This window comes from Narcine bancroftii, chromosome 4, assembly GCF_036971445.1.
Source record: "Narcine bancroftii isolate sNarBan1 chromosome 4, sNarBan1.hap1, whole genome shotgun sequence".
Classification (NCBI taxonomy): domain Eukaryota; kingdom Metazoa; phylum Chordata; class Chondrichthyes; order Torpediniformes; family Narcinidae; genus Narcine; species Narcine bancroftii.
In genome coordinates this window covers 287,765,809-287,788,977 of record NC_091472.1, presented here as the reverse complement: position 1 = coordinate 287,788,977, position 23,169 = coordinate 287,765,809, and the positions used below count along the sequence as shown (strand labels likewise).

Sequence of the window (23,169 nt, the reverse complement as noted above, 5' to 3'; positions counted from 1 at the left end):
CTAAAATTGAGAAATAAAAACGGCTTAGCTCATGCAACACATTTCACGTCAGTGGATTTAAACTAATTCTTCTATACCATATACAATCTAAATAGGATGAAAATAAAGCTAATAGTACAACAGCAGTTAGAATTTAATAAAAAACGCAAGGCAGCAGCTAAAAGCTGATTGGAGGAAGAAGCTGATGGGAGCATGAAAGGTCAGGTGACCTGAGGAGCAGTGGCCCCCAAGATCAACTAAATATGAAATGCAACCAGGATCAACTATATATGAAGTGCAAGCTCATTAACAATAAAGAATAAATCTGTAATATTACATTTCTTTTATTTTTGTTTTTTTTTCAGACATACAGCATGGTAACAGGCCATTTCGGCCCTTGAGTCCATGCTGCCCGATTACACTCAATTAAACTACACCCCTCATTCATTTCAAATGGTGGGACGAAATCAGAGGTGCCAGGGAAAACCCACACAGGGAGAACCTGCAAACTCCTTACAGAGAGCGTGGGATTCAAACCCCACTCCCAATCACTGACTTGGTAATGACATTGCACTAATCACTACACCAACTGTGCCTTCCATTCTTTACATAGACTGATCAAATAAATCTAATCACGCTTTCTTGCCTGAGCAGCTGCTTGGTGAAAACCATTCCTTGTTGGTTGCAGAGTGATAGCTATGTTGCTAAAATCTGTCCTTCAAATATCTCATCTTTTTAACATTGTGCCTCTCTATCTGAGACTTGCCCTGCATCATCCTTTTTAGTTGTTTCCATTTTACCTTGAGGATACTTCCTTGCACTCCCAGTACCTGAATGGTCAGAAGGCTTATTGATCCCAACTTCATGATCGAGGTGACTGAAGTCATCATCAAATCTCATTTCCCAGCAGCTAAAATCTAATTGCGCACCTTCAATTAAACTCACCAGTCACAACTCACACATAATATTCATATGCTCTGCAACACCTGAAGACACTTGCTGCTATTCTAATGTCCATTCTGATATCCTGCATTGTATTTATACGCCCTCACAATTCTGTCATGGCAGTCACATCAGTCAGACTCTTTGTTGTGTGCTCATCAATGTACTTACCTTACCCTGACTGAATAAGATGGGTTGACATTACAGAAGCACTCAAATGTATTGTATTGGTTCACCTATCTGAAGTTGCTGAACTTAGGGCAGTTGCCTTGAAGTCGTTAGACTACAGTGCAGGAAGATGTCAATGTGTTCTTCTCCAGCCTACCTTCTCACAGCCCATTTACCTCTCACCCTGAAGTTTACATTTACAATGTTAAGGCTGCAGCTCTCTCCTTTCCCGCTCTCCCTCCATGATGATCATTGCTCCTTTCATATATCCTGGAACTCTTATGATCCTGGACTCTGCTGGGAAACTCTAGAGACTGTAGAGAGCACGTTAGATCTCTGCAGTTTGACATCTAGATCTAGCAACTGCTACTCTGTGGACTGAGAGAAACGGTAAAAAGGTGGGATCTGCTTCTGCTGAGGGACAAGAGGTTAGAGATCTGGTATGGTGCGGGGGTGGGGGAAGGGTGAAGGGACAGCTCATGTGCAAGTTGTCTGGAGGGTTAGCTCACATAAGAATCCTGCCCACGTTTCAGGTGACAAAAATATCGTCAGATATCGATTGGAAAAGATTGTTGATTATTCTCACCTAGGTGCATCATTTGGCCGTCATCACTGAACACCTAAAGGAGATGTCAGTAACATGGAAGGGTATTGGCACAAACTCCAAAATGGCATTTGGAGATTCCAGCATTCTGTCGCTTGTTGGGATGATTATCATGCAGTGTTGGAGAGACAAAACTTCAGCTTCCCCTGCAGTGCATGAGTATTGTGGGTGCTGCATATAGAAGCTCAGACTACTCCTGTGGACTCTCAGCTTGCTATCAGTATACAACTGTTGTTTTTAGATTCCAGTATTCCAAGGGGTTTTACAGGTATGAAGAATTTTTATGAAGTTTCTTTAGTGTTGCATTAGGAAAATTACATAGGCTCTGTGAAGAATTAATAAAATATTATCTCTCAGAATATTTGCATTTCTAAATGCATTTTCTGGGTAGTTGAACCAGAGCATCACATTAGAACAAAATTCTAGTAATTGTGAACTTTAAATTCATACATTTAGAGACTGGACCTTGGCTCAATTTAAATGGGGGAAAGGAATACTTTTTAAGGAGTTTGAGAAGATTTGCCATGTTGTTAAATACTCTAACTAATTTCTACAGATGGATCTTAGGAAATATACTGACTGGTTGCATCACAGCCAGGTTTGGTCACTTGAGGGTCCAGGAGCACAGAAGACTCCATTGCAGGCTCCACCATCCATCTATGTGAGGTTCTGCCTTAAGAAGGCAGCCAACATCATAAAGACCCCCATCACGTTGGCCACATACTCTTCTCGTTGCTCCCATCGGCAGAGTTTTTTTTGTTAGGAATGTGGCTCCTGCAAAGAAGCTTCTAATGAGAGGAAAAAAGAGGCAGGTGCTGAAGTTCGCGTTAGATTCAACACATCCAGTGCAAGATGGAATAAGGGATCCTTCCAATTTTTAGCAGCTACTGCAGGAATGGATTAAAGTGAATAGCAAATCTGGGAACTTGGGCATTGTGGTAATATCGAGAGGAAGTATAGAAGGCTGATTAGCAGTACCTCCAGGTTCAAGGACTTTTTTTTTCCCTAATGTCTATTAGTCATTTGAAACATTCCTTATGCACTAAATATAAAATATTCTGACAACACAAAAAGGACTGTGTGCCCTATTGTAGCACGACTTTATTTTCTTGTACTGTAGTAACTATGGACATTATCTACCTATCATGTGTATTTATTATCTCTTTTTAATCCATTTAATTTGTTCTATTGTAGTTTGTTTTTACAAGGTTCCTATTCAGCTGCAGTGTCAGAATTGTGGCGCATGTGGACATTGTATATGTCATCATCATCCTAATATGGAAATAAATCATAAACGATGTAGTCCATAGACCCTCATGCAGTAGCTGCACTGAAGGTCAGAGACAAATTAGGAAATAGAGCAGGTCTGCTGGAAAGCATCTATTATAATCCTGAGTGACTTTATCTGTAGGCCAGAGAAACCAGATTAGCAAAACTAGTCATAAGTACAAGTTCATGATGTATGTCCAGACAGTTTCTGAGAACCATCTCAACCAGTGGTCCTCAACCTTTTTTCTTTCCACTCACACACCACTTTAAATATTCCCTATACCATCGGTGCATGCGATTGCTTAAGGTGGTATATGGGTGGGAAGGGAAGGTTGAGAATCACTGCTCTAGACCCAATTGTTACTGAAATATTTTGCTTGAGAAAAATTGTCATTTGCCCATTTCCTTTGGAGTTGCAAAACCGTGCACATCATTTAGGTACGATTAAAACAGTGGTTTTCGGACTTTTTCTTTCCACTCACATACCACGTTAAGCAACCCCTTACTAATCACAGAGCACTTATGGCATAGGGAATACTTAAAGCGATAAGTGAGTGGAAAGAAAACATATGAGAACCACTGATCTAAAGAGTAAATTTCTTTAGATCTAATCATATATAGTAAGACTGGATTCATTTGCATAGGATTATGGGAGGAACAGCGATTGTAACATCATAGAATACCATACTAAATTTCAGAGCTAGAGACTTGGATCTTAAAATGGTGGTTAAAACCAAATAAATTCCAAAGATACAAAAGGAAAGAGGAGCTGAGGCCAAGAGAGCACAATGAATAGTGTGATAATCTTGACAAATACACAATCTAATTGTGCTCCTTCTTTTATATTCTTCTTTTCTTATGATCTATGTATTGTGTGGTCCAATGGGTCACTTAATTTCACCAATATAGATGAGATGATTGACTCAAATTATTTTCGTTGGCATTTCCTGTGGGCTAAAGGAAAAATGCTTTCATTCCAGTTCTGTGAAGTCTGAGTGTGGGATTTGCAGTCTCTGATGTAGGTGGGACATTTCAAGCTTGACGAGATAGTTTGGGTTATTGCGATTGCCTACCTCTTCTGCATGCCCCACCTCCATATTCTTGTGACGACGTTAGCTCTCTTCATCTTTAGTTAGTGAAATCCAGGCCCTGGTGAGGTTATTACAAAATTTTGGGGGAATTTTTCTTGGTCATGAAATTGTTTTGTGGTCAACGGGTTTGAAATGGAGTTCCTGTTTAGGAATGTTTGTCAGTAATGTGTACCATTGTCAAATGTTGACCTGAAGGTGTTCTCTAACATTGGTTTGCCTCTGATAAACTTTATCATTCCTTTCTGCCTTCACTGAGAGCTAGGTCATGAGATATGGAAACCAATCCTCACTTTGCAGAGTTTCATTGTGGCTCCTAAATATCAAGCGAAGGGAGGTTCGTAGTTGGCCTTTTTTTCCTAAGGTGATTTTTAGTAAGGCCATTTCTTTGTACAACTCTGTTATGATGGAGCTACTCTTGAAATATACACAAATGTATGTAATTCAATGACAGGTTGATTTTAGTTCTGCAATGGATCTGAAAGGTTGAACAGTTTCCTTGTCAACACAACATTGCACTCAAGGCCACCAAAACCGAAGAGCTGATTGTTGACCTCAGGAAGGGAAAACTAGAGGTACAAAGTCCAGTGATCTTTGGGAAATCAGAGATGGAGAGGGTGAGCAAATTTAAGTTCTTGGGAGTCACTATATTGGAGGATCTTTCCTGGACCCAACACACTAATGGCATCATGAAAAAAACACATCAGCACCTCTATTTCCTCAAGAGTTTGCAGAGGTTGGTATGACTCAGAAACTCTGGAAAATTCTGCATCACTGTCTGGTTTGGGGACACCAATACATCTGAGCATAAAGCCCTGCAAACGGTTGTGGACACTTCCCAGGACATCACAGGCAAAAACTCTCCTCACCATTGAGAACATCTACAGGGAATACTGCCGTCAGAGAGCAGCAGATCATCATGGATCCACACCACCCAGCGCACACCCTGTTCTCACTGCAGCCATCAGGAAAGAGGTATCGGTGCCACAAGACTTGCACCATCAGGTTTAGGAGCAGATGCTACCCCTCCACCATCAGACTCCTCAACAATAAACTCAATCACAGTCTCATTTAAGGACTCTTACATTTGCACTTTGTTGATTTTTTTTCCTCTCTGTATTGCACTGTCAGTTTGCTTACATTTCTTTATTTGTTTACACGTGTCCATTGTGTACAGTTTTTTTTGCACTATCAATAAGTGGTAATTCTGCTGTGCCTGCAGGAAAAAGAATCTCAGGGTTGTATGTGATGCATGTACGTATTCTGACAATAAATCTGAAATCTGATAACTGAACCTTGAGAACTAACTGCACTGCAGTGGGAAGCTTATTGAAGCTGTTTTGCAGAAGTGCAGTTTAAGAGAGGGTTGGTGCAATGACACAATCTTGGCTTGCCCTCAGTCGACACAGGGATGGGTGGAATCATGGCTTGCAAGTTTTGAGAAATCAAGAATTAATCTCAATAACAAGGATATTTTCAATAATGATAAACATTACTTTCTGGTTTAGTTGGTAAATGCAGCTCTTAAATTTACTTTTGCTCTACATTTGGATCCCAAAGTACCTCACAAATGCCAGTCATATGGTTTGCTGGCAGATTTAGATTTGTGCTCTTGATAAGAGTGTGATTTGATTGCAAAGCAGTCCATAAAAGGAGAAACAGACATGAGCTACAATGATCCTTGTTTTAATTGTCTCCTCAAAACAGTCTGAAATTTGCCTGGGAGCTGTATTTGTTGTCAGTTATTATATTTATGACTGAGAAATCACGTTAAGTTGTCCAAGGGAGATTGACAGATTGGCATCAGCTTTCATCTTCTTTTCATTTTGAGATTGTGCTTTATATAGAAATAGAAATACACATCCTTAGGTTATAGGTTGTTATTAAAGTGTCATAATTTCTTGCAGAAAACAATTTCAGATATTTTACTTCAAGGACCCACACATATTTTGATCTCCAATGTGTTTCCAACGTACCAGTAAGATGCATTTAACTTTGTGCATTTGTTTTTTTAAGTTTGTAAATTATTTATTAAAGCACAAGGTTTGTAATGAGATAAATGGCATTCCCTACTCATTTTCTACATATTACCAATTTCGATCAAAAAATGTAGAATTAATTAAAAATTAATACTCCTTCCCTTGAACAAGTTTCATTTAAATCTCACATTCAGGCCTCTTTGCTTCCTGGTTTCTAAATGCCATGCGGTCCAGTGAAATGCTAGAAACTGAAAAGGAAACATCCAGGAGTGCTGGAACCCTGAAGGAAAGAAAAGGGTGAACTCCTGAAAAATGCTACACATACCACAAGTTCACCATGGAAGAGTGTGAAATGCAATCTCTTAAAATAAAGTAATTTATTCTTGTCACTGATCAGAAATCTGTAGCCTACATGTTCAATACTAAACATAAAAGTAAAATCGAGAAAGATAAGATGGCACACTGGCGAATAGAACTCTCAACTAAAATTATGAGATCCAGTACAGACCGGGCAGGTTAAATGATCCCTTGTAGAGCTCGTCGAAAGAATCAAAGACTTGTTGATCCAAACCAAGGCTTTTATTAGCAAAAGACAGGAGCTCTTCACAGGTGGCCGACCAGTCCGGAATGATCCAACCTGGCTAGGGACACAACCCTTTAAGGCCCAGACAGTAGGCGTGGCTAAGATCTCAGCCAATCGCTGTAAGCACAGTCTAGATACTGTAACTATATACACTATACATTGGTGATAGATCTGTACTATCACATCCCTCTGACGCATTGTCACGATCTGCTGCTGGTGCTCAGCTGGAGGGGCTAAAAGAGATCCATAGCAGACTGTGCCACCCAGGAGTCATGAGATTCTTCCACTACATAAGGGCTAACAACCTTCCTTACTCTCTGGAAGAAGTCAAGAAACTGACTAAAAGCTGTCATGTTTGCGCAGAATGTAAACCGCAATACTTCAAAGATCCAGAGGTCACTCTCATCAAGGCAACCCGACCTTTTGAGAGGATTAGCTTAGATTTTAAAGGACCATTACCTTCCAACAACAAAAATGTATATTTCCTTACTGTAATTGATGAATATTCCAGGTTTCCCTTTGTGATACCCTGCCCTGACATCTCGTCAGTGTCTGTCATTAAGTCACTTGACAGAATTTTCAGCATTTTTGGTTTTTCCAATTACATTCACACCGATAGAGGCTTAGCATTTATGAGTGCTGAACTGCGGAAAGCCCTGCTACAAAAGGGGATTGCCACCAGCCGTACCACGAGCTACAACCTGCAGGGCAATGGGCAGGTTGAAAGGGCTAATGCTACAGTCTGGAAGACTGTTAATCTTGCTTTAAAAACACATGGTTACCCTGTTACCCGGTGGCAGGAGGTGCTGCCTGAGGCACTACATTCTATTCGGTCTTTATTGTGTACTGCAACAAATCAAACACCTCATGAATGTATGGTTTGCCTTTCCTTGGAAATCAGGAACTGTGATGGACTGGCCAGCCTGTTTATCTGAGCCTGGAACCATGCTGCTGAAGAGCCACGCTCAGGCGCATAAAACAGATACCAAGTCCAACCAGTTCAGCTACTGCATACTAACCCCAACTACGCTCATGTTAAATTCCCAGACGGGTGTACTGACACTGTACCCCTAAGAGATCTGGCCTCACCTGGTTTTCCCCTGGCTCCACTGCCTCACGTTGGCAATTCTGGAGAGGATCCAGAAGCCATTCCTTCCCACACTACAGACCCAGGACCTGTACCAGTTCCCAAGGTTGCAAAGGAGCCACCTGTTTTGAGATGAAGCATCAGAATTCGTTAACAACCTGATAGGCTGACATATTCATAAAACATCTCATTATAACATATAACATAACATAACAATTACAGCACAGAAACAGGCCATTAGGCCCTCCTAGTCCGCACCGAACCAAACACCCCTCTCTAGTCCCACCTCCCTGCACAATGCCCATAACCCTCCATCTTCTTCTCATCCATATACCTGTCCAACCTTTTCTTAAATAATACAATTGACTCCGCCACCACTATGTCTCCCGGAAGCTCATTCCACACGGCTACCACTCTCTGAGTAAAGAAGTTCCCCCTCATGTTACCTCTAAACCTCTGCCCCTTAATTCTTAACTCATGTCCTCTTGTTTTAATCTTTCCTCCTCTTAACAGAAATAGTCTATCCACATCCACTCTGTCTATCCCTTTCATAATCTTAAATACTTCTATCAAATCCCCTCTCAACCTTCTATGCTCCAAAGAATAAAGACCTAATCTGTCCAATCTCTCCATATACTCTAGATACTTAAACCCAGGTAACATTCTGATAAACCTTCTCTGCACTCTCTCCACTCTGTTTATATCCTTCCTATAATTAGGCGACCAGAACTGCACACAGAACTCCAGATTAGGCCGCACCAACGTCTTATACAATCTCAACATCACCTCCCAACTCCTATATTCCATGCAATGATTGATAAAGGTCAGCATACTAAAAGCCTTCTTCACCACCCTATTCTCGTGAGTTCCTACCTTCAGGGAATGATGTACCATTACTCCTAAATCTTTCTGCTCTTCTGTATTCATCAATGCTCTCCCATTGACCACATATGTCCTGTTCTGATTCTTCTTACCAAAATGAAGCACCTCACACTTATCAGCATTAAATTCCATCTGCCATTTTTCAGCCCACTTTTCTAAGCAGCCCAAATCCCTCTGCAATCCTTGAAAACCTTCTTCATTATCCACTATTCCACCTATCTTAGTATCATCTGCATATTTACTAATCCAATTCACCACCCCATCATCTAGATCATTAATGTATATAACAAACAACAATGGGCCCAATACAGATCCTTGAGGCACACCACTGGTCACCGGCCTCCAACCTGACAGACAATTATCCACTACCACTCTCTGGCCTCTCCCTTTCAGCCAATGTTCAATCCATTTGACTATCTCAAAATTTATACCTAAAGACTGCACCTTCCTAACTAACCTTCCATGTGGTACCTTATCGAAGGCCTTACTGAAGTCCATATAGACAACATCCACTGCGCTACCCTCATCCACATTCCTAGTCACCTCTTCAAAAAATTCAATCAGATTGGTCAAACATGACCTTCCTCTCACAAATCCATGTTGAGTGCTCCTGATCAGACCCTGTCTATCCAGATGTTTATAAGTACTATCTCTAAGAATTTTCTCCATTAATTTACCTACCACAGACGTCAAACTTACAGGCTGATAGTTGCCAGGCTTCCTCCTTGAACCCTTTTTAAATAACGGAACCACATGCGCAATGCGCCAATCCTCCGGCACTATCCCCATATCTAATGACATTTGGAAAATTACCGCCAGAGCCTCTGCTATTTCCTCCTTCACTTCTCTCAATGTCCTGGGGAAGATCCCGTCTGGTCCCGGAGACTTATCCACCTTTATATTCTTCAAAAGCCCTAAAACTACATCTTTTGTAATCTCTATATTCCCCATATTTACCCAATTTGCTTTTTTTATCTCACATCTCCCAATATCCTTCTCCTTAGTGAATACCGAAGAAAAGAAACTGTTCAATATCTCCCCCATTTCTCTAGGCTCCACACACAGTTTTCCGCTCTGATTTTCTAAGGGACCAATTTTGTCTCCAGCTTTCCTTTTACCATTAACATATTTGTAGAGCTCTTTTGGATTAGTTTTCACCCTGCTTGCCATAGTTTCCTCGTACCTTCTTTTAGCTTTCCTAATTCCTCTCTTAAGATTCCTCTTACATTCAATGTATCTTTCAAACATCTCCTTAACTCCATGCTTCTTATATCTAATGTACACCTCCCTTTTTCTTTGAACCAAGTTTCCAATATTCCTTGAAAACCACGGCTCTCTCAAACCTTTTGCCCCTCCTTTTAACCTAACAGGAACATAAAGCTTTTGCACTCTCAAAATCTGATCTTTAAAAGACTTCCATCTCTCTACTACATCCTGCCCATAAAACAAATTGTCCCAATGCACACCCTGCAAGTCCTTTCGCATCTCCTCAAATCTAGCTTTTACCCAATCAAAAACCTCAACCCTTGGCCCTGACTTCTCTCTTTCCATAATGACATTGAAGCTGATGGCATTATGATCACTGGACCCGAAGTGCTCGCCAACACTAACCTCCGTCACTTGACCCATCCCATTTGCCAACAGTAGATCTAACACTGCTCCTTCTCTAGTTGGCACCTCTACATATTGTTGTAAAAAACTATCTTGCACACATTTCACAAACTCTAACCCATCCAGTCCTTTCACAGAATGTGTTTCCCAATCTATATGTGGAAAATTAAAATCTCCCATAATTACAACCCTGTGCTTATCACAAATATCTACTATCTCCCTACAGATTTGCTCCTCTAGGTCTCGGTCCCCTCCGGGTGGTCTATAATACACCCCTACAATTGTAACCTCTCCTTTCCTACTCCTCAGTTCTACCCAAATATCCTCCGTGGATGTGCCCTCTAATCTATCCTTCCTAGGCACCGCTGTAATATTTTCCCTGACAAGCAAAGCAACCCCACCTCCTCTTGCCCCTCCGACTCTATCACACCTAAAACAATGAAACCCAGGGATATTCAGTTGCCAATCACATCCCTCCTGCAACCATGTCTCACTAATCGCTACCACATCATACTTTCAAGTATCAATCCACACCTTCAGCTCATCCACCTTTTTTACAATACTCCTGGCATTAAAATATATGAATTTCAGAGATTTCCCAATTTTTAATCCGTTTTCCCTCATCTTTAATAACAACATTATTTACTTTTCCTGCCAATTGCCCTTCATCTTCTTCCAGAGCATTTCCCTTCTCTATCACCTGCCCATCCATATTCAAATACTTACTACAAACTTTCTTTGTTTGCATTCTAACCTTCTCCTTACTGCTCTGTACTATTTTGTTCCCTCCCCCCAACCATTCTAGTTTAAAGGATCCTGAGTAGCCCTAGCAAATACCTCTGCCAGGATTCTGGTCCCCCTGGGATTTAAGTGTAACCCGTCCTTACTGTACAGGTCACATCTCCCCCAGAAAAGGTCCCAGTTATCCAGAAACTTAAAACCCTGCCCCTTACTCCACCCCTTCAGCCACGTGTTAATCCTCCACCTCATTCTATTTCTATTCACACTGTCACGTGGCACAGGGAGTAATCCAGAGATTACCCCCTTTGCGCTCCTTCTTTTTAATTCCCTACCTATATTTCGATTGCTTGCTAGATACTGGTGTATTTTGGCTGTTAGAGTATTCTCAAGGCGAAACATGGTATCCATGTTACTTCAGTCATTCCTAGCAGCTGTCCTTATGATTTTAACCCTTCTTCTGCCGGGGGAGACTGTGGTGAATGTCTGCCAAGCTGTCTGTCACCCCTCTGGAGAGCCTTGCTGTACTTACATTGGCTGTGCATTATCTCTACTGTTAAGGACACACCCCTTGGGTATAACTGTATATGCACCTATTGTCTTTCATTATTGTACCATGAGTTTCTTCTAATAAAAGCCATTATTATTGTTTGACCACATCGTCTTTGTCTACTTCATCAACTGGCACTTCAGTTTGATTATTCCAACACCCTTTGGTTGTTCCCACTTTCTATTATTGGTAAGTTTGAGTTCCTTCGAAACCTATCTGCCACTGGTCTAACTCAGCTGGTCCTCCAGTCCTCTTGAACTTTTTTTTCCATAACTTTATTTATTTGTTCAACAAAGTTATTACATACAATAAGAAAAATACATATCATGAATGATAAAATCTTTTATTTATATATATAAAAAAAAAGAAAAGAAGAAAAAAAAGACCCCTCCTACCCCTCTCAGCCTACTCTCTTTAGGAAAGCCAAAGAAAAAGAAAAAAAAAAGAAATATATTTACTAAAATCTAATCAAGGTAAATCTAAATGTAAATATTCTAAATATAAAGACCACTTATTAAAAAAAGAATAATTATCATGTAAAACATATGTAATTTTTTCCATTACTAAACAAGTTTTCATCTCATTATACCATCTATTAATATCAACCACATTAGCATTTTTCCATGTACTTGCTATACATTTTTTTGCAAAAGATAAAGCTAAATACACAAAAGCAATCTGAAATTTATCTAATCCCAAATCTTTCAAAGGATTCAACTCACCCAACAAAAATATTGTCGGATCCAGAGGTATTTTGATCTTATACAAATGTTCCAAAAACAGTTGAATTGCTTTCCAAAAAAATTATATATGTACACATAACCAAACAACATTAAAAAAAATCCAACCGAATTACCACATCTAAAACAAGAATCTGATTCACTAAAACCATTTTTTTTAAAACTTTTCAGGTGTTAAATACAATTGATGTAAAAAATTGTAATTAACCATTACATAGTGAACATTTATCAATCTAGTAACACTATCATGACAGATATCTAACCAGTCATCCTCAGAAAAAGTAAAGTTGATATCCCTTTCCCATTTAATCTTAGATCTATTCCATCCCTTTTTTCCCATATTTTCCTGTAATATTTGATACATCAAAAAAATATATCCCTTCTTTGATGCAATCACAAGAAAAAATTCAAATTTAGTCAATTTAGGTAAAATCATATTTCTACCAAATACTTGTTTTACTAGAGATAATAAACAAATAAAGAATTCTCATTAATACCAAAATCTTCCCTCATTTGATTAAATGATAAAAATTGACCTTCTTTAAAACAATCCCCAAGTTTTTTATACCTTTAGATTTCCAATGTAATCTTTTTCATTCAAATGCGTCTCCTGTAAAAAAAGCAATATCAATCTTCATCTTTTTAATGTAAGCCAAAACTCACTTACACTTGATCGGATTATTTAATCCCTGAACATTAAAGGTAGCAAATTTCAAATTCGACATATCTAATACAATTGCTAGAAACCAAAAATAGTCACAAAATTAATAATAACAAACAAAAATAAAGAAAAGAAAAAAAAATTATATATAGAACTCTTAAATTAAAATATATAGGTCCTCCAAATAAAAATAATATTGTTAATAAGAGAGAATAAAACAACAAAAAAAAACTACCAAAAGGTAGTAACTCCCTAAAAAAAACTGGGTTTGGATTACCCACTAGTGACTGATGACTAACAAAGAAATTAGTGCAATCCCCTCCTCCCCAGCCAGCTAGTCAGAAATATTAACATATTACAAAAAAAAATCAGCCTTGAGATTCCAGTCCAGATGGCGAACTCATTTCAAGAGTAGATGAATTCTTTTCATTCCCGTTCTTTCCATTTCTGCCATTTTGTCCATTTCCAAGTCTATCAGATTTTTTTTAGGAGATAATGGTGAACTCTTTCTTTGTCCTCTGACATCTGGTAATGAATTAGCAAAAACCATTGCCTCATGCTCACTCTCAAAAAATTGAAACTGATAATTTCCATAAAACACTTTCAACACAGCAGGAAAACGAAAAGCAAATTTATAACCTTTACACCATAAAACATCTTTAACTGGATTAAATTCACGTCAGCATCGGATGATATCTTGATTCAAATCAGGATAGAAGAAAACTACTATTCTGAATCGTCATTGGGGCTTGTCTTTGTCTTGCATTTTGAACTTCCTGTCTCTCTATCCAAACAATTCAAACAACGAACTATCACAGCTCTTGGCGGCTGACCAGATAAAGGTGGTCTTTTTAAAGCTCTGTGCTCTTTCCACTACCAGTCTGTCAGGAAAGGACTCTTCCCCAAACATATGGGGAATCCAATTTTTAAAAAATTTGATGGGATCTTGACCTTCTATACCTTCTGGCAAACCCACAATTTTCACATTATTTCTTCTGCTTTGATTTTCCAAATAGTCCATTTTTTTTATTAACTCTTTTTCCCGGGCTTCCAAATTTTTAACTGAATTTTCCACCTTTACTATTGTTTCTGTATTGGATTGTACTTGTTGTTTACATTCAGAAAGAGAAGCTTCAAATTTTTTAAAGGTTTCCCGGTTTTCTTTAACTTCTGCCTTAACCACATTTAAGTCTGAAATTATATCAGTATTCATTTGAACTACCCGGTTCAAATGACCAGTAATAACATCCAAATAGGAAGCAAAACCTTCAAACCTTCATATAGACAGGCTGAAGTGCAATTTGAGTTACAGGATCCGGTTCCATAATTTGTAACTCACCTTCTTCCAGCTCTTCTTCCATTTCCTGTACAGCAGTAGAGAAAGGTAAGTCTTTTTCTTGTTGCTCTTCAAAAGGTAGCATTCTAGTTGTTTTACTGTGAGTTTGGACACCCAACAACGATCCCCCGACTTCCTCAGGGGGTCGTCGCTGCTGTCCCCCCCGCAGACCATTTTTAAAATAAAATTACGGAGTTCTCCATAATTAACAGCGCCACCCAAGCGCATAGTCGCTGCAGACTGTGTGTCTGCCATAGGAATCTTCTTCCTCTGCACTCCCGTCTCTTCCAACAGGAGAGTTCTTTGTAGCAAGCCTCCAGGCTTGTCCCCGACATCTCGGGTCGAACCAGCGCCATCTTGAGACTGGTGAGTAACTGTTACCTTTGCTTTTGTCCCCACCGGCGATTGTTGAAGCTTGGGAATAGCTGAAAATGGCTCCGAGACTGTTCCAAGTTGTTGAGGCCCCAATTCTGCACTTCGAAACTGTATTTTCTTTTGTAACTGAGACTTATTTTATTTTACATTAGTAGCCATAATGGCTCACCAAAATATCAAACTAAAAATTTAAGTTTTAAATTTAAAAATAAAGGGTTAAAACATGGGCATTTAAAAGTCTGACCAGAGAGGGCAGGGATTACACGTCTGATCTCTACGCCATCTTGCCACGCCCCCCCCACTCCCCAGTCCTCTTGAACTTAATAACTTGTATTGGCTTTTGGTGCAGTAATAACTTTGTCTTTAAAATTCTCATCTGTGTTTGGATTCTTCTGTGGCTTTATCCCTTTTAATCTCCTTCAATCCAACAAATCTTGGAGATCCTTGCACTCCCCAATTCTGGCCCTTTGTGTATTTCTAATTCCCTTCCCTTTATGGCTGTGCACAAACTTCCAACCTTTCTACATCCTTGTATCTCTCTCTCTCTAACTTTATTTCACTCCCTACAGCTATGTATATCCAAGATTTAGCCACCAGTGCTGTTGGCATTTTCTGAGTTCAGTAACATTAAAAAAAAACATATAGTACATTTGTGAAGTCTTCTGGGATCTTTTATTGCATTAAAACTGTGTTCCACATAGCAGCATAATTGCACAAAATTTTCTCTAGATGTATTATCTTTGTATTGTCATCAGAATTGTCCCCTATGTTCTTTGTAGATAATGTGCTTCTAAATTTAAAACAATGTTTTCTTCCCCTCTATAGTAGACACTCTTGTGGTGCTCAAGGCTTGAAAATCTAAACAATAGGCAAGGTTCAAGACAGAAAAAGTATTGTTACACAAAATTTCCTTTAGTTTACCAAAACAAAGATTTGCCATCAGCAGAAATTGCCCAGTTCCCTTTCAATCAAAGAAAAAGAAGTGGAGGAGAGTGCCTCCAGAGGCACTGAGTGTCCGTGGATTCATCTCCAGCGCTGCTGAAGCCTTGGCAGTCACACGGCCTTCAGTCCAAACCATCACCAACTGAGTTCCAAATCCAAGCACCATCAACTCCCTCTCGCATCTCAGTTCCAATACCCCATGCACTTTCAGCCGGTGCCTAGCAGTCACAAGAATGGTGTGGGTCCCTTAACCACAGTTGCTAGCAGCCCGTATCCTGCATGGGTTTCTCTTCTCGAGTCACCAACATCCCGCCAGCTGTGTGTTCTTCCATCTCAGAATCCCTCACTGTTCCACTGCCATGTCCGCTGTTCAGTGGGACTTCTCCTTCTCTTTCTCAAATTGGGGATGGTCTGCCCTGCATCAGTCCTCAGCTTCTCCAGAGTCTGCAACCCCTTGCGGCCACTGCCAAACATAGGCACTGTTGATTCCAGGTTGAACCATTCGAGGTCTTAATAAACACTTGAAAAGCTTGTAAGTTTAACAGCACATTTCTTTACTCATATTTTGCTACTGGGTTGCATATTGATATAATGCACCACTCTCAAATGTGATGTGGCTCTTACAGTGTTAGTGTTCATGCTCTAGCATAAAATAGTTCCAGGTTATTTCGGTATATAACATACCTCCTCCTTAAAAAATAAATTATTAACATTTTAAAAATTTATCATTACTGCTTCTTTATCTGCTATTGCAATTAAGAATTAACTATTCTATTTACACATTCGCGATTCTATATTATTTTCAGCGGAATCGCACTGGTGTTGGGATGTTGCTTCAACACCTCGTAGGCCTTGTAGCAACTGTTTGGTTCTGCGGTTCTCCTGCTGCTTGCTGTGTAGTCGTTGTGGTTTTGTTGGTTGGGGCTTCGCCTCACGTTCCCTCAAGCCGTTGGAATTACAAAAGCTGCCGATGCTTCTGGTGTTTTTTGTGTCAGGTCTGGTGTTGGGCGAATGTGGGTCCTGTTTCGTCTCAGCTGCCTGGCAGATTCTGTCTCAATGATGTATGACTTTGGTGGCTCAGCTTTTCTAACAACCTTTTCTGGGCTCCAGATATTTATCTCCGGCTCTTGAACATGCACATGCTGCCCTGTGAAAAGTTCTGGTAATGTTTGTGCATGTTTGTTATAATGTTGACGACTTCCCTCTTGTATGTTTGTCAACTTGCTTGTTTCTTCTTGGTCGTCTGGTGGATGGATTTTGCTTGGCAGGGTTGTCTTGTACTTACTGCCATTCAAAAGCTCTGCCAGGGACTTCATGCCGGCCCTCAAGGTTGTTGCTCGCAGTGACAGAGAGCAAGGTAAATGTCTCTCGACACTTAGTAAGAATGTATTTAATTTTCTGTACATGAATCCATGGCCCTTGGGGTAATATGGTGATGATGTAGTGATGACGAACCCATATTCTGCAGCTATTTCTCTGAATTCCCGCGATGTGAATTGGGTCCCATTGTCACATCTCACTTGTTCGGGTATCCCCTGTTCCATGAAAAGTGCTCGTTCTGCAGCAGTGATGGTTGGTGCTCTCAGGTTCTTCACTTTCCTGATGAAGGCAAATTTGGTGTAGTAGCACGACACAACGAGATACCACTCTTGGTTTTCTGTGAATAGGTCTGCTCCCATAGTGTGCCATGGCCTGGCAGGTATTTCAGCGGGAATCATCTCTTCTTTTTGTTGTGTATTTCTGTATTTCTGGCATGCTGTACATGTAGGCCACCAATTTTTTTGATGTCCTTATACATGCCTGTCCCGTAAACTGCTGACTTTGCTCTAAGTTTGCATTTCTCCATTCCCATGTGGCCTTGATGTATTTTCTGGAGAATTACTTTTGCATTGTCTCTGGTATTATCAGCCAAGACCCCACCAGCAGACATCGTTCTCCAGGGATATGTTGTCCCTGACAGACCAATACTGATGTATTGTAGCTGCACTTGTTTTATCCTTTCTGGCCATCCCTGTATCACCTGTTGCGAGAGCAGCTGCAGCATTTCGTCCTTTGTGGTTTCTTCTTTAATCAGGGTTAGTTTGTTACTGGTCGCACTGACGAGGTGATGTACCTTGATCTCCATGTCTTTCATTTTGTTTTTTTTGTTTGGGGAAAGATGTGGCAAGGCATCGGTGATCACCATTTCCTTCCCTGGCCTGGACTTCAAGGTAAAGTCATAACATTGGAGGCAGAGGAGTAGCCTCTGTAGTTTGGCTAGTGCCTTGCTGAGGTTCTTTTCTGGATGAGTTCCAGTGGGCGATGATCACTCTCTATCACAAACTGTCTCCCACAGATGAATTTGTGGAACTTTTCACATCCATATACGACTGCCAACAGCTCCCTTTTGATATTGGCACATCAGGTCTCTGATTTGTTAGTGCTTTTGAGGCAAAGACTATTGGTTTTTCTTCCTGCAACAATGCTGCCCTAAGGCCTCTGATGGAAGCGTCTGCTTGTAATGTGATAGCTTTTTTTTCCTGTTATAGTAGCTCAGTTCTATTTCTCTGCAGACCACTTCCTTAAGAAGTGTAAGAATTGCCTGCACCCAGTGAATTTGGAGGAGTGGAGAAGTGAGATTGGACTGTGAATTAAAGAACTTTTCTAAACTGACTCACACATTACATATACGTGCGCTTAGAATTAGAAGGAGGTTAAGTTAGGTCAAATAAGTTAATAGAAATAAGTTAGAGTTTGATCCTGTTTTCATGTTTAAAGATAATTAAAAACAACTTTTGTTTAAGTAACCATTTGTCTTGGTGAATATCTATTGCTGCTAGGTTTTGGGGTCGTCTGGGCTTGTGACAAGAGATGTACATAAAATTTAGACTGAAGTAGTGCAGTATCGAGGGATGCTATGGATAATATTAGGAGCTACCTTTGGGCAACCTGCTAAATTGAGGCACCATCTACTTTCAGAAGTAAATGTCTAAGAAACATTATTGCTATTTTGAAAAAGAAAAGGAGAACCCATCCCTAACATCCTGACAAGCATATATCCCTCAGCCAACATTACTTGAAAAAATCGAAATGAAAATCAAATAGGCCACAGGTGATGAACTCTGAAATAGCACTCAGTACTGTAATAATACTGAGCTGGAGAATCTCAATAAATCACGGAGCATCCTTAGGAGGTCAAGCGTAGCCAACGTTTTGAGCCTAGCCCTTTTGTCAGGTATAAGAAAAGAAAACAGGCAGATGCCTGCATTAAAAAAAATACGAGGGGGGAGGAGAGGAAAGGAGGAAGTGGAAGGGGGAGAAGCACAGGCTGACAGATGTAAGGTAAAACATCATGAGATGGGAATGTGTAAGGAGTTACCCTGTACAGGGCTGTAACAAGAAGGGGAGGTGTCCTTGTACTCCTGTTAGGTAAAACATCATGAGATGGGAATGTGCAGGGCTGTAATAAGATGTGAATGCATCCTTGTACTTACAAGATAAGAGAGACATTGATGGATTGAGAGGCAGGAAGCTAGCAGGGAAAGGATAGCAACAGTTTTAGTCATTGGACAAGTAATGATATGATGATGTTCTAAGCACATATCCAAGGGTATAAAAAATCACCATTTTGCTGATAACGGCAGAATGCATTCTCCGACTAACATGGTTAGTCGCAAGTGTTACAATCCGGTAATAAAGAACAAAGAACCCTGATTTCGACTCAGCCTGGTGTTTGTCTCACTCATTCATGAACAAAGCAGACCTAACACAGATAAGAGGCAATAGGTGGAGGTAGGAGGGAGGGTGGAAGAGAAAAAGTGCTGAGAAGTGATAAGAGGAGAGACTGCATCTGTGGAAAGAGAAGCAGTTAATATTTCAGGTTAAAGGTTTAATAATTGAATTATCTGCTTATTAACATGAAGCTTTTGGAGATGATTGCTGTTCACAAATAGGATGCTGCATTTCTTTTATTGCAATGAGAGCTATACATCAAGAGTATTTCAACATTTGGGAGCACAAAATGGAGGGATCTGAAAGGTGTTATGTAAAAGCCAAACCCTTTTAAATATGGAATTCTTTCTATCAGCTTTTTTCTGCAGTAAATTTTGACCTCCATATCTATTTAAGTTATTAGTAATACAGGGTACTCTAATATAACAGTAATTGGTCTTGCAAATTTTTGGTATGTGGCAAAATAGCTGCTTTCTTATGATGTTTTATGTTTTCTTCTACAGGTGGAAGTTTACATTTTATCTATATATATTTTCCTATGGTGTAAGATTCCTGAAGAAGGTAAGGCAGAAGCACATTTAAATATTTTGGAATAATTTTATTCTATTCACCGATTTTAAGAACAAGCTTAATGCTGATGGAATGGAGAAAACAATGCTTTATTTGCTGTTAATAAATATATGAAGAGCACTTACAACCAACAAACCAATAACTATGCCCTCCATAATGTTTATGGCAAAGTTCCTTTTTTCCTTTATTTTCCCCCTGCTCCACAGTTTTAAATTTGTAATCAAACAATTCACATGTGATTAAAGTGCAAAAATTCCACCCTTTATTCAAGGTTATTTGCATACATTTTGGTTTGACCATGTCGAAATTTACAGCACTTTTTATACATAGTCCCCTCATTTCAGGGTACCGTAATATTTGGGACATGACAATGGTGTGGCCGTTAAAATAGCCGTGTTCAGTAATTTGCTGCATGTCCCTCACATGTCCCTCACATGTCCCTCACATGTCCCTCACATGTCCCTCACATGTCCCTCACATGCAATGGCTGTTTGAAGTCTATGCTTCATAGACCATGCCAAGTGCTGAGATTCTTCTCTGGTGATCCTCTCTCTGCCAGGCCTCTACTGCAGCCATCTTCAGCTCCAGCTTGTTTCATGGGATTGTCGCCTTATGTTTTCTCTTCAGCATATAAAAGGCTCAATTAGATTTAGATCAGGTGACAGTCTTGACCATTCAAAAGGTTTCCAATTTTTAGCTTTGAAAAACTCCTTTGTTGCTTTAGCAGTATGTTTGGGATCATTGTCTTGCTATAAGATGAAGTGCTGTCCAATGAGTTTGGAGGCATTTGCTTGAACTTGAGCAGATAAGATGTTTCTATGCACCTCAGAATTCATTTTGCCCCTGCCATCAACGGTTAAATCATCAATGAAGATAAGTGTGCCAGTACCTGTTGCAGTCGTACATGTCCAGGCTATAGTAACCCCCATCACTGTCTTTCACAGATGAGGTGCTAGGCTTTGGATCTTGGGCAGTTTCTTTACACCTTCACACTTTGCTCTTGCCATCACATTGATTCAGGTTAATTTTGGTCTCATCTGTCCACTGGACCTTTTTCCAGAATTCTAGGCTCTTTTAAATACTTCTTGGCAAACTGTAATCTACCCATCCTGTTTCTGTGGCTAATGAGTGGTTTGCTTCTGAGAGTGTAGCGTCTGTATTTCTACTCAAAAAGTCTTCTATGGGCAGCAGTGATTGATACACCCACACCAGCCTCCTGAAGAGTGTTTCTGATCTGTTGAATATATGCTTAGTTTTCTTTCTTCATGATGATGAGTATTCTTCTGGCATCAGCAGTACAAGTCTTCCTGTGCTGACCAGTCACTTCACAATGACTGAGCTGACCAGTCCACTCTTTCTTCATAACTGATGTTCCAATCAGTTGATTTTGTCAACCTAAGGTAAGGTTTGACTTTTATTGACATAACTCTGGTCTTCATATTGAAAAATGACAACCCTAGACTCTAAAGATGATCAAAGGCTTAGAAGCAAGCCTAGCTCTCTTATCCCTGCACCAATGAAGCAATTAAACATATCTGAGTCCTCACAAACACCTGTGAAGTCAAATGTCCCAAACATTATGGTGCCTTGAAATGGGGGAACTATGTATAAAAAGTGCTGTCTTTTCTATGGTCAAACCAAAATGTACACAAATAACCTTGAATAAAATCTGGACTGTGCACTTTAATCACATGAGAATTGTTTGAATACAAATTAAAAACTGTAAAACACAGGGGCAAGGTAAAAAGGGACTTTGTCCCAAGCATTATGGATGGTACTGTATGTCAAATTAAGGCCCATTTCCCATTTATTCAAATTATTGGTGAAATCACGGATATCATTTGATATTTCATTTTTCATTTGTAGCTTTTGAGTTTCATGATTGCAACTCACGAATGTGAGTATTAATTTATATTTGAACTATTTATCAAATTAAGAAATGCAACTGATCTGTTTTGACTTGGTGGTAACATGGCAGAAATGTAATCTGTCAAGTAGCTTTAAGATTAATATCTGAATGGTTATGAAGGGTACATGTATTTATAATAATGGTGATATATTGGTAGTGACTTTGAGTATCTGTAGAATAGGCAGTGAATGTATCTACAAAAATTTGAAATGGCCATCTTAGATGACATGATGCACCATTATTTTTTTAAATTAAATGGGTTATTTAACAGGATTAACAGAAGCTTGGACCTCAAAATATTACCTCATGGTTCCATGTTTATATGTGATTAGATTGTTAAGAGAAACTCTCAGAAATCAAACATGGAGATTTAATGATGATGTTTTATTTCTGATACAAGTCCTCCATGCATCTAATAGATTGAAAAACATTCATGTTTATACTGTGACATTCAACAAGGTGGAGCACTTCAGAATTTCTATGCACACTCCTGGATGGCCCAGGCCCTCTGAAAACCTGTGAGCTCAGCCTTCTAATAGCTATTGAAATCTAATCTGAGCAGATTCTAGCCAATAGAGATTGGCATTGCATGCTTCCAGATGGGCTAACCAGCTTCAGCCACATTCTCATTGTTTAAAAAGAAAAGGTCACCCCTTAATCTCAACCTCTCCTCCTCAATACACTGCAGTTGGGTTCACGTCCCCTAATAAGATAAACCATCTGATCAGTAGATCAGAACTTAAAAAGGTATGAGCAGAAGTAGGCTATCTGATCCTCAAGCCTGCTCCACTATTCAATGAGATCACGGATGATCTGATAATAGGTTCATCTCTCCCTACCTGCCTTTTCCCTATATCCCTTAATTCTCCTACTCTGTAAAAATCTATCCAACCTTGTCTTAAATATATTTACTGAGGTCACCTCCACTGCTTCAATGGGAAGTGAACTCCATAGATTCACCACCCTCTGGGAAAAGCAGTTGCTCCTCATCTCCTTCCTAAATTTACTACCCTGGATCTTTAGGCTATGTTCCCTAGTTCTCGTCTCCTCCACCAATGGAAACAACTTACCTACCTCTGTCTTATCTATGCCTTTCATAATATTATATGTTTCTATAAGATCCCCTCTCATTCTTCTAAATTTCAGACAACTCAATCTCTCCTCATAGGCTAGCCTTCTCAACCTGGTGAATCTGCTCCAAAGCCAATACATCCTTCCTCAAGTAACGAGACCAGAAATGTGTGCAGTACTCTAGATGTTGCCTCACCAATACCATCTACAGTTGCACCATAACCTCCCTGCTCCTAAATTTAGCAATGAAGGCCAACATTCCATGTGCCTTCTTGATAGCCTTGCTGTACCTGCAAACCAAACTTTTGTGATCCATAAAAATTCATGCCATACACAACTTGATCTCCCTGAAATTTGCCCCGTAAGGTCTTGAC

The 23,169-nt window shown here is 39.7% G+C and overlaps 1 protein-coding gene across 1 annotated transcript in view; it reads left to right on the top strand.

Annotated features, from left to right (window-relative positions):
• The window catches only part of cers6 (ceramide synthase 6), a 284,277-nt gene that overhangs the window by 130,260 nt on the left and 130,848 nt on the right, over positions 1–23,169 (top strand). The window contains exon 4 of the mRNA XM_069935319.1: positions 19,749–19,806. Coding sequence (XP_069791420.1) covers positions 19,749–19,806 — 58 coding nt within the window. The remainder of the gene's footprint in view (positions 1–19,748; positions 19,807–23,169) is intronic.